This window comes from Psittacula echo, assembly GCF_963264785.1.
Source record: "Psittacula echo genome assembly, chromosome: Z".
Classification (NCBI taxonomy): domain Eukaryota; kingdom Metazoa; phylum Chordata; class Aves; order Psittaciformes; family Psittacidae; genus Psittacula; species Psittacula echo.
The window spans coordinates 15,387,372-15,400,398 of NC_137742.1; the positions used below are offsets into that span (position 1 = coordinate 15,387,372).

At 38.7% G+C, this 13,027-nt stretch overlaps 1 protein-coding gene across 6 annotated transcripts in view; it reads right to left on the reverse strand.

The window, feature by feature from the left end:
• RICTOR (RPTOR independent companion of MTOR complex 2) overlaps window positions 1–13,027 on the reverse strand; it is an 83,550-nt gene that overhangs the window by 8,684 nt on the left and 61,839 nt on the right. For all 6 annotated transcript variants that reach the window (XM_080638688.1, XM_080638690.1, XM_080638689.1 and 3 more), the window contains 7 exons: window positions 10,341–10,428; window positions 9,192–9,284; window positions 8,222–8,328; window positions 7,353–7,582; window positions 5,582–6,611; window positions 1,872–2,049; window positions 555–639 (listed from right to left, as the gene is read on the reverse strand). In XM_080638688.1, the coding sequence (XP_080494814.1) occupies window positions 555–639; window positions 1,872–2,049; window positions 5,582–6,611; window positions 7,353–7,582; window positions 8,222–8,328; window positions 9,192–9,284; window positions 10,341–10,428 (1,811 nt within the window). The remainder of the gene's footprint in view (window positions 1–554; window positions 640–1,871; window positions 2,050–5,581; window positions 6,612–7,352; window positions 7,583–8,221; window positions 8,329–9,191; window positions 9,285–10,340; window positions 10,429–13,027) is intronic.

A 13,027-nucleotide genomic window follows, 5' to 3' on the forward strand; every position in this document is an offset into this window, starting at 1 on the left:
ATATAAGGAACCATGGCAAAAGACATAATTCAACCTCCAAAAACACATACTGTACATACTTACTGTAAGATGATGTGTCGTAAGTCCTGAATTATGTCAGCATTAGTAATACCCATGTAACATTACCGATTTTCACAGTGTCAAACAAGATTAGTACAACAATATACTAACGTTTAAACAACACATGCATCAATGAACACAGAAGCACAATTAAAAAATCCTGTAACTTAGTGCCTGTAGTAGGAAGAAACTAGACTCAACAACGCAGACACAAGAGAAGACACTTTAGTAACATGCTCTTCCCTAAATGGAAATACTAACAAATATAATTTTGAACAATTTTGAAACTTAGCAAGCTACAGAAACACGTTTCCTGGAAAACCAGCTTTATATATTGCATCAACAACAAACAAGAAAAAGAAATGTCAGTAACGTATGTCTATTTAGGTGTTCAAAGTGCTTGTAGTACAGTTCCAGTTAACTAGGAGGTAAGACAACAGCTATCGTATACAAATACACAACAGAAAGGTACAGCAAAGGAAAAAAAGCAGTACCTCCTGCATCAGGTGCAAAGACCTTAGCCCCATGATCATCAAATGGAGGTGTGGTTTTCTTCTGGAAATATGGAGTTTCTTTTACCTGGAATATTCAAGTGAAAATTAAAATTAGCATAGGTGATAGCCATACATAAAGGACGAACAGATTTTATGACGAAATAAAGTCTTGTCCATTTCTTACTTCGCAAAAAAGATCTGATTAGAGAAATTAAGAATGGGCTCATGAGTACTAAAGGAAGCCAATGAGAAAAACATACATTCATGAATGAACATTTATTAAGCAAGGCTTACAAATAGTCAGTAAATGTTAAAACAGTGGTGACAGGCTGCATGGAAACCTGTGACCCAGAAGTGGATACTAATGATCTGTCCATGATCACTCTACATCACTGGAGATATAAGCAGAGCAGTGCAAAACCACACAGGACATCTAAAATGTTGCCAATAAGATGTAGTATTGTCAAGACATAACTCTCCAAAAAGACTTGAGAGAGAAGAAACAATGCAACGTAAATATGCCAAAAAGACAGCGAAGGAGAAAGAAAAAGTAGTTATTTCATCAAAGGAGAATACAAGCAGGTATGATGGACAATATTGACCTTGCTCTAGTTTTACTAAATTTTGAGGTTACTAAGAAACTACTTGGGTTTGAAAGACAAAGTAAACTAAAGACAAGGAAGCCCACTGATTTACCTTTGACATAGACAACGCTCTGCTTTTGATAATTAAGTAACAGTATATTAAACCCTGTGATGCATCAATTTGAGATGGGAATGTGTTTTAACCATGCAGAAAGGTGGCAATTGGTAAGACATTTAAAATAATCTATTTTAACCTAAATATACGCATATATATACATGAGGTTAAGTAAAGACAATATAATTTACTGCTATGACTACATATGCACACATCAAACTAGTCTTTATGGTAGCAGGAAGTTTACTGTGGGATTATGCATATCACTTACCATTGACCAATGAAGGTTTCAATTAGTTGGCTAAAGAGGTGCTAACAAATGTCCACAGACTGTGGATTTTAGTACAAAAGCCAATGTCAACTAAAGATCTTATGACATTATTTATGCTACCATTGTTTAACACTCTTCAACCTTGTGTTATTATTTGCCCAATACAAAGCAAACAATTTTCTGTAAACTGGGTTAGAAACTCTTGCTCTCCAAAATGCATTCTTTGGAAGTATCACATCCATTTTTCCCGATTTCTCTAGATCTAATCTATTCTGATGAAAATGCAACAGTTGACTACCTTTCAGTATGAAAATGCAAATAACCTCAGTAAATTATCACATACATACCTGAAATATTTCATTGATATCCACTGGGAGAGCAAGGCCAATGTAATCATCAGAGCTACCATATGTAGCATTAGAAACCATGGAGCGAACAGAAGAGGAACGCTGAAGTGTGTTTTGGTTAATAGGACTTAACAGATCTTCTTTATCTAATGAAGCATAACTTAAAGCTTTCATGAACCTGCAACATTGAAATAACAACTCACAATCCAGGTACATTTCTCATTCTGGCACATTAAAAGTTAGAAGGACTGATGACACAATGACTATTCCCACCTTCCCATTGCAGAACCCAGAGCTTGTTACTCTGACAAATTACAACTATAGGCTCATTGCTTTTTTCTGTCTTGTACTGTATTGCATAGTTTGCCAGTTCCTCGGATAAGTATTTTTTCTTCGAAAGTCCTAGGATAAGGACTTACAAAACGGCAGGATGAAACTTTTTCTTGAGGGCTGCCAACCCTGCGAAACCACAAATCTTCAACTTCCTAGGCTTCAAAGATTTACAGCCGAGACCCAGTCAGTAAATACTGAAACTGCTAACTGCCATATTCTGAAATGTACCTATATACTGAGTCTATCTCCTCTGGATACTCAGAAACTCCAAGCTGAGCAGGCACATCCTGCAAATGCAAAGCTTGGGCTTGCTGCAGTACCAGCAATGCAAGCAACAAACTTTTTTCCTGTACTCAAAGCTGCCACCCATTAGGTCACCCGAGCATGGAGGAAGAACTGGCTCAAGGTGAATGTGCAAAGAACAAACTTGAACCTGCGCAGTGAGCAGAGCTGACTGCGACAAGCAGCCCTCAGAACAAAGAAAGAAATAGGTTAGGAAAATGGGATGAGAGAGAGGAGGCTGGAGTCCTCAGTGCTGATCAGAGTCCTGATGATGGAAATTGCTCATTGGGCCACCTGTCATTTCACTTCTTGTTAAAGATAAAGCCAATAAATGTTTTCTGTCAATCAACCTACGTAGACGATCTATATTCACTGGGTTAAAGCTCCCTAGTAAAGAGACACACCTCAAGAACAGTAAATTTTAATTATTTTACTGTAAATTATTATACAGTAGGAGCTAAAGTACAGTAAGCACTTGATTTCTTGACTTTCCACTTCAGAAATAATTTTCTTTACAAATAATTTTCTATTATCTTTTGGTTTAGATGGGCAATTAAAATGTATTCTTATTCCTGAGAGGTTAACTGATTCATACTGAGATAAAAGTTACATTATCAAGGTTTGACCATGTAAGGTTCAAGAGATTATTATGCAATGAGAATGCACAGAACACAAGTTATAGGATATCCTATAGTTTTCTCGCTACTAAGCAATTCTGACCAATGCTAATGACAGAAGAAGTGGACTTACTATAAAAATCAAGCCATACTTCAAAAGAATAAGAGGAAATTGCTTCAAATTGGAGCAGGGAAGGCTTAGATTAGACATTAGGAAAAATTTCTCCATAGAAAGGGTTGTCAAGCATTGGAACAGGCTGCCCAGGGAAGTGGTGGAGTCACCACCCCTGGAGGTATTTAAATGTCATGTAGATGTTTACTTAGGGACATTGTTTAGCAATGGACTTGCCAGTATTAGATTTATGGTTGGACTTGAGAATCTTAAGGGTCTATGATACTAAAATTACCCCTAATATTACCAATTACATTAGTTATTTCATAATAAAACATTCTACAATTCCTCTCAGCATAAAATTAAAGATAGAAGCATTAACCCTAAAATTTGTCCCTGCTTTTCCTGGAAAAGTTAACAGATATATCATTAGTAGTGATAAACACTGGTAAGTTTTTATGAAAGCATGTCAGCAGATGGTACGGTGAGAGCCACGATCAGGATTCATGATACACACATCAAAATTTTAGTTGGCCTTTAAAGACAAAGGTGGGAAATTTAGCCTCACAAAATAAATTAGGCAAAGAACAACTAGAGACATAATAAAAAACCCCGATTTACAGCTGCTACCTGCTATGACACATAATTTTCTCAATAAAGTATGAATCAAAGAAATTTTTCTGAAGACTGACACAAAAATAGGCTTGGCAGAGAAAAATGACATATTTCCTTCCAGTTTATTACTTTAACAGCAGAGAGGGACAACATTTAGCTGGAAGTAGTAACATACTCTGAAATTAAAAGAACCACAATTATTCAGTGCAGGCACACAGCTGTAACCAGTACATGTAACACAAGTACTAGCTATATCATAGTCTTGCCAATCAATTATCTAAGTTACCAACACAATTGGACAATGTCTTGTAATATGCATCTCCGCAATTTTTTCTTCTCTGAGATATGAACACTCCAGCTGTTTCAGTTCAACGTTAAAACTGGTCAGCTCGAATCCCTGAGCCTACTCAATGATAAGAGACCATGAACAGCTGAACACCGGGAATACTGTTAGCATTACATTGCATGGAGTCTCAGGATGAAAGCCCACTGCAAGAAGGCTGCTTTGCATATCAAAGGCATGACTGCAAGGAATGGCACATTACTACAGCCACAACAGAACCTGTATGACCACTGAAATTACACCAATTTGTTCCTGCATTAGCACAGGAAGCCAGTGACAAAAGCACGAAAATGCACTTCTGATTTCCAGGATAATGCAGCTTAACTACTGAATCATCCTGAATTTAATCAGCACACTCAGTCTAGTTCTAACTGACCCAAGGGAAAAATACTTATCTTTTATACCATCTTTGCAGAATCATGTGAAAATATCAACACAGGAATGCTGCTCTTAACCAGGAAAAAAATGCATAGCAATAAACAGGCACTTATATACACTCAGCTGGATATGTGGAGTGCAGTTCAGGGACTTGCTGTTCTGTGCAGTAAGCAGGTGACTTATGTACTGATAGCTTCTTCCCCTTCTCTCACCTGAGAGGATGTTTAGCTAACAGCTGAGAAATAAAGTATCTTTTCCCTCTCAATACCAATGTGAAAATCCAATGCACCAGCTAAAAGATAATTTGAAAGGAAAAATCCGGTAGAAGAGTTTTAAAGAGAAAGCTGTTAAGCACTGACTGCAGTTGCTGGGAACAGTGTCAATGTCATGAGCTAGGTAGCTTACATAACTCTCCAATTAGTCTTCAGAACATCTAATATTACTCAAAAATAAAAAGGTGACACTGCCATCTAAAAATAAACGCTATGAATAAAATCTTTGCTCTGTTGTAGATAAGAAGCAAAACTGACATTCCTATCAGTGGTACCAGTATCTCATCACTGGCCTCAGCAACACACATACAGCATACCGGCAGGAGGCTGTGTCCTAAAACCTCACCGAATGGCATTGAGAAAATTCTCATCTGCAATATGGCTCATGTAGTGTAGTCAAAGCTATTTTGTGTGATTTCAACTTCAGTAATGTTAGCAGTGTGACTGTATGTAGATACTAAAAAATTAAACAGGAAGCCAATGTAATAAAAGGAAACACTTTGCCATTAACAGCACTGAAAGGGCTGAGCACAGCTATGAAAGCTGGGCTTCTCTGACGGCACTTACAGAGTTGAGAATTCTCATTCTATTATTCTCCTAGTATTGATACTGCTTCCAGTGAAGCTATGAATCATCCTGCAACAACTGTCACTTTTAGGTGAAGTTGGAAAAAAAAAAACCCAAGGTACTAGAAAGACACTTTTCCCATTTAATTGCCCTTACACCTCTGAAGTAAGGAGCACATTATAAGCTCTTACCGGCTTGGGGTTAGCCGAGAATCCAGGCTGCCAGACTTCATGGTAATAGTGTCAGTAAACAGCACGTCCTTTGCTGGAGATGCCAGGGCTTCTGAGTGAGACAGTGAAGGATGCATCCGCTGCTGTTGTAAGCGTTTTAGTGTAGCATAGCCAAAGGCATCTCGAGAACTTGTGTAGCTAAAATTATAGTCAGCAAGACTTTTTATTGTAGCAAGAGAAGGAGCTTTAAGAGACTGGGCTCTTCGAGGAAGTGTATGAGAAGAGCCTGGTGGCACCAGAGATACAGAGTTGGACTTTGAGAGAGGCAGGTGGTTAGACTGTGGTGTTGAACAGAGACTTGGTTTAACTGTTTTTGTGCTTACCACCGTACTCAAACTTCCACAGTCAGTATCTACATTCGTAGTGTCCACACCTACAGTCTCTCTTGAAGGGCTAGAGCTCATTGAGCTTATGCCACTTGTTGTGGTATCTGTATTAAAACTCAAGCTACGACTCTTGAAATGTGTTTGTGTAGTACCATCTCCTATTAGCTTTTCTCTGCTTGTGTTTTCCCGGTGAATTTCATTTCCAAGACCTTTTGGCAGCTTGAGATCATTTTCTCCAATACTTGGGGTACTATCAGTATCTTCCATGTGCTTACTTCCGACAAAAGAAGTTTCTAATCGTAAAGTCTGGATTTTAGGAACTCTGAAAACAGGGTTTAATTCTTCCCCAGCAGGAAACTCTATGCTACCAGAAGGTTCTGTTACTGTACGATTTCGCCTCAGGACTGATTTACTGTCAGATGATGCCAGCTTTCCTGCTTTTGGATCACTGCTACTTCTGTGTTTTTTATTAGGGAGAGTAAGAGAGTTTAGAATGCGGTTTTTCACAAGCCTACTAGAAGAAAAAAAAGGAAAGGGACTACGGTCTTTGTCCTTCGAAGGTCCAGGTCTGTCATAAAATATTTGTTCTGCATCTTCAGTAATATCTAGGAAGAATGTGCTAGTGGAAGTACTACCAAAACGGTCATCCTCCATGATGAACATACCTGAAATTATATGAGACTTTGTCACTGGAAGTGGACATGTCTTTGCAACTACGCTGCAAAAAAGTAAGCAATTCTACAAAACCTACAGTGAGAGACTGACTTACTGCAATTTTAATTTAACATTTTGTTAACTCAGTGTAAAGCACGAATGTTGAGGAGTACCTGAGCTGAAGGTCTCACTGCTTCAAAAGGAAAGCCACAGTATCCTATTTCAGTGCAAATATCCAGCTACTAGGATTACAGTCAATGTGCTTCTTTTATGATATCTAAATATCATTTAAATTCTAAATATTCATAGCAAAATTAAATTGCATTAGATACTCAAAATATACAAGAGTTTAAATACACTAATATTCTTTGTGTGTGCCTACACACAGAGAATGTATGCATTTATATTCTAGAATATTCCTTTGAGGACAACCAAGTAAACTTTTTATAAAAGCATGGAGATTTCTACAGAGTATTACAGTAAGCCATCATGACTGGACATAAAAACTAGTAACTTAGCCTACGTTAGAATTTCTTACTTCTATATCAAATGTAAACCTAAGACTTCTCAATTGCGTGTATCTCTCTGAATGACATATAATTCTCTCCCCTTGCTTGCATTCTCCTTGCAATAACAACTTTGCACCATTTGCCTGAACCTCACCATGGCAAAGTGTTGGTAAGAACACCAAAATGCTGCTTTGTGGTGTTTTTTTTTTGTTGTTGTTGTCTCTTTGTTTTGTTGTTACTTACTTGAAGGGGCAGATTCGCTTTCGCTGTTGTGCCTAGAACTGGTGGACTCAGAGTTCAAGCTAAGAGTGCTGGGTATAGAAGAAAGTTCATTGCAGAGCTGCTCCATATCATCAGGGACCACTGGCCAAGGCTGTCTACGGCTGTGTCTCACTGCATCCCAGTTGTGATGCTTCAAAATGTCACATCCTTGTTTAGTTTTGGCTATTAGACCAAGCACGTAGACACAGGTTCTGTATTTAATGTATACATAGGAGGAAAAAAAGAAAGCAACAATAATAGTATCTAATTTAACTAAACTTGTTCTCTTTTGAAAGGAAATAGTTTCAAAACAATTCTGCAGAAACTTCATAAAAGTGCCAAGTAGCTTTATGTTCATTTTTACTTGTAACTCAATTGAAGCTTCAGAAATGCATTAAAATATCTGAAAACAATACACTATTCAAAAATAAAAGTTCATTATTACAAGAGCCTGATTACATAAAGTAGAAGTACCTATTTTTATTTTTTAAATAAAGGACAAACACTAATGCAGTAGCAATATTAGGCAAAATACCATCTATTCATCCTAAAGATTCAAAAAAGTTATTGAATAAAAATGCTGGAATAATAAATTGATTCCTACAGAGATATAAGGAATATTAAATTTTTTTAAAAAATAATATATTTTTTCATGAGTTTCATTTGTTTACTGCATGTTCTTTCATGCCTCCTACAGGACTTCACAACTGATACTCTGTTATCAATGTTCAATGATCAATATCTTATTTCCAAGTAAGTGCAAAACTATATTCATATAAATTAGGTTTGACTATTTGAAAACCTAGGCAATTGCCATCTGAAAATTTTATGTATAAATCAGATACACATACCCTCTAACAGAGAGAACTTCACAATGTTGGGCAAGCGCCATTATATCAGGAATTACATTCTCCTCCTGAAGCAAGTTAAGACCCCAATTTGATGATCCAATATTGCCCTGGAATAAAAGTTTGTCAAGTAAGGTTTGATTCTGACATGATCTGCAGTACTACCAGTATAAAGCTTTTGGCATTTTTGTTTGTTGATAATATAGTTTTAAGCTCTATCTTCTTAAAGCAATTAAGAGATCCGAACAACATTTTTGGCATTTCCTAGTCCTTCAAATCCAAAAAAAGGCTCATCACACTATTAACTACTATGTATTCCTCATTTTACGAATTCTACTACAACCAGCACTATGATCTCGGTTTACTCATTTTACATCCCACTTGCACTGATGTCTTATTACATATGTACAATATTTTTCACTAACAGTCACCTTGGGCAAATGTTCCAAAATAAACTTTAAGGAAGACAGGAAAGACGCAGATGAACAGCTGACACTGCAAAGCAAATTTAGAAGTGTAGCTTGGATAGACACAGACAATAGGTTTTTGCCTGTCCTGAGCATCAAGAGTGTCACGGCCATATATATTTACATGCATCAGTGGCAGCCAACTCTTTCAGAAACACTGAATTTTGGACCACCACAGTACATACATTAAAATCAGACCACAGAAACTTGGAACTACTGGTTCCATACTAATATTGTTGCTACATCTTTTTATTTATTAAAAAAGTAAAAAAAAAAAAAAAAAAAAGTGAATACTGAAAAACAGAACAAAAGGTGCAGTAAACCATTTTCAACTGAAAGTTCAGTAAGGGTACAGAGAGCACCAACTTGGGAAAAAAAATAAAAATCACACATTTTATGACAAAAGCCCTAATTAATGATTTTACGGGATTTTGTTAGTTATTTCAGAATCAAGAGTCATGACAAAACTCAAACAACTGCAAGAAGTTTGTAAATCTGTTACTAACCAAGGCCCAAAGGGCTGCTTTCAGCTGCTTAATTCCTTCCCACTTATCCAGCATTGGGGAACGAACAGTGTAACTCAGATCTGTAACAATACTCTGAAGGAGAAAAACAGAACGAAAAAAACATCAGTTGAAAATGAAAGCAAGACCTCAGTCAAACAGGTTCTCTTGCATTTTTAATAAAAGGTAAAGCAATAATTTAAAGTATGCACCCTAAAATGTACAGTTCTGGAATAATAAGCATAAATTAACAGCAGGGGTAATGCAAGTAGAAAATTTTAATGTCACCATTGATTGCTTAATCTGTTATCTTTGTAAAATCTGAATTAACTTGATGCAGATGCCCTGGGTTCAGCAGTAGCAGTCATTTCTCTCCTCCTTAGTAGCTGGTACAGTGCTGTGGTTCTGACTTTCAGCCTGGGAACAACACTGATAACACCGATGTTTTTAGTTGCTGCTCAGTAATGTTCACTCTGACCAAGGACTTTCTGAGTCTCATGCTCTGCCACGAAGGAAGGGAAGCCGAGAGGAAGCAGAGACAGGACACCTGACCCAAACTATCTAAAGGGGTATTCCACACCACAGCATGTCATGCCCGGTACATAAACTGAGGGCAGTTACCCAGAAGGGCAAGATCTCTGCTCAGATCGGGCTGGGTATCGGTTGGCGGGTGGTGAGCAGTTGTATTCTCTCCCCTTGTTATTTCCCTTATCATTATTATTATTGGTGGTAGCAGTAGTGGTTTTGTGTTATACCTTAGTTACTGGACTGCTCTTATCTCAACTTGTCGAAGTTATATTCTTTCGATTCTCAGTTTCATTTTTGTATGCATAAAAGGGTAGGCACAGTTTTACCTGTTAGAATACAATTCACTCACACACCGGCTGAAACTGTTTTTATTCTAAGATTTTGCTAGCCATTTTAAGGAAAATGTTGCAAGGTATTTTTCTGGTATTTCAGTTTCAGGGAGAAATTCTACATGAGACTAGATGTCAAAGACTGTCTTCACAACTTTTTGGCCCCACATAAATTAAGACATTCATAATCAAATTATTTTGCGATGACCGCTAAATGACATCTTTTTTAAAACATTCTAAATAGGTTACAGTACTCTTTAAAGTCATTAATGTTATAAATAGTTATTATCCCCACCTGAGACTCCAATAAATGGCAGCCTGTTTTATGGTGCACCAGCTGGCCATAAAGGTGAACTGGCAGGTAGACATGCGGTCGCTGTAATCTGGAAGAAAGAAATCAGATGCTTTTCCAGGAATTCTGGTATTTTATTTTAAAATAAATTACACTGCAGTAATGCAATGAGTCACTCTTGAGCTTGTTCAGACCAAGAGGATTCTTTTGGAGAATTCAGAAAAGAAGAGAATAGAATATTTCAGTTGGAAAGGATCTACAGTGATCATCTTGTTTAACTTCAGAACAAGAACAACTTCAACTTCAGCCCTGCTTCAGGGCTGACCAAAAGTTAAAGCCTGTTGCTAAAGGCATTGTCCAAATGCCTCTTAAACACCAACACGATTGGGGCATCAACCATCTCTTTAGGAAGCCTGTTTCTGAAGTTTGACCACCCTCTTGGTAAAAAAAATGCTTCCTGATGTGCAGTTTAAACCTCTCCTGGTGCAGCTTTGAACCACACCCATGTGTGCTGTCACTGGGTACCAGGACTCAGAACCTCCCCTCCTCAGGAAGCTGTAAGAGATCAAGGTCACCCCTCAGCCTCCTTTCCTCCGAACCAGGCAAACCTAGAGGCCTCTGCCACTCCTCACAGGACATTTCCTTCCAGCCCTGTCAGCAGCACTGTTGCCACCTCTGGACACATTCAAGGACGTTCACATCCTTCTTAAATGGTGGGTCAAAGCACTGCCCACAGTGCTCCAGGTAAGGCTGCACCAATGCCAAATACAGCAGCAGAATCACCTCTGCTGACTGGCCGTTGATGCTTGTCTGATGCACCCCAGGATGGGGTCTGTCCTCTTGGGGAACGTTGCTGACTTACACAGAGCCTGCTGCTGAGCAGCACCCCCAGATCCCTTCCTTCAGGGCTGCTCTCCAGTCACTCCTCTTCCAGTCTATTCTTGTGCCTCGCATTACTCACTCCTAGGTGCAGAATCCTTTGGACTTGCTAAATTTCACCCTATTAACGGCTGCCCAATGCTTCAATATATCTAGATCCCCCCTGCAAGGCCTCCTGTCCTTCAAGGAGGTGAACAGCACTTCCACATCTGGTATCTTCAGCAAACTTGATAATGGATTGCATTTGACTCCTGCATCCACATCACTGATAAATATATTGAACAGAACTGCCCCTGGAGTCGAGCCCTGAGAAGCATAGCTGGTGACCAGCCACAAGCCAGATATAGCCCTATTTACTATAACCATTTAAGCTCTGGCTTTCAGCCAGTTCTTTGTCCAGCACACTATGAACCCACTCCTCCCACAGTCAGACAATTTGTCCAGCAGAATGCTGTGAGGTACAATATAAAAAGCCTTACTAAAATACAGAAAAACTACATCTACTGCCTTTCCCTTCATCCATTAGGTGGATGACCTTATTATACAAGAATATCAAACTAATCTCTCTTTGTGAACCTGTGCTGACTGTGCTTGATGATTGCCTTGTTCTTTAAAAGCTTTTCAAAATTACCTAGCGTGATCTTCATAATTCTTCCAGCAACTGAGGTTAGAGTAACAGGTCTGTAGTTTCCTGGGTCTTCCCTTATGCCCTTCTTGTAAACTGGAGTAACACTGGCTAGCCTCCAGTCAGCAGGGATCTCCCTCAACTCCCAAGACCTGTGGTGATCAAGAAGGGTCTTGCCATAACATCTGCTAGATCCTATTGATATGTGCACATTCAGCTGATGCAGCTGGTCCCTTACAATTTCAGTGTGCACAAATGGAAAGTGGCTGTTCCCACACTTGCGATCCTCTGACTCAGAGGACCGGGCAGCCCAAGACTGATCAATGTTATTAAAGATTGAGGCAAAAAGCATTGAATGCCTCCACTTTTATTTCATCCCTATTTATCAGGTGACCACCTTCAACAAGTATTGATACAATGTTTTATTTAGACCTCCTCTTTCTATTAACATATTTAAACCCCTCCTTATCTGACACAATACTGGCCAAATTTTAATTCTAATTGAGCTTTGGCCCTTCATGTCTTCTCCATGAATACATGAACCACAACTCTGTAATTTTCCTGTGAAGCCTGACCTCACTTATAGAGATAACACAATTTCTTTTCTCTCTTAAGCTCCACAAATCACTATCAGAAATTTCTCCTAAATGCCTATGGAGTAACTCAACAGTGCTAACATCCTGGCTGAACAATCAGTAGCAGACACCCACTACAATACCTCCTTTATTTTCCATCCCCCTAATCCTCACCTAGATGCTCTCAAACATGTTACTAAGCACTGTACAGTCAAACCTTTCCCTTACACACAGGGCAACACCTCCACCTTGCCTTCCCTGCCTGTCCTTCTTGAACAGCCTGTAGCCCTCCACCCCAGTACTCCAACTATGGAACTCATTCCACCAAGTCTCGCTAAGACCAATGGTATCATAGCTCTGCAAACTGACCAACACTTCCAGTTCATCCTATTTGTTTCTCATACAGCATGCACTGGTGTACAAACATTTCAGATATGCTTCTGAGCTATCCATGCTCCCAGGAGCAGTGTAAATGTAAATTAGGCTTTCCCATCCTCAGGCGATGCTGTATCAACCCTTGGCTTACCTACTGCAATCCTCTTGCTATACCCTATCCACTCAGTTCAAAGCTCTCTCAATCAGTCCGACCAGCTTATGCCCGAAGACGCATT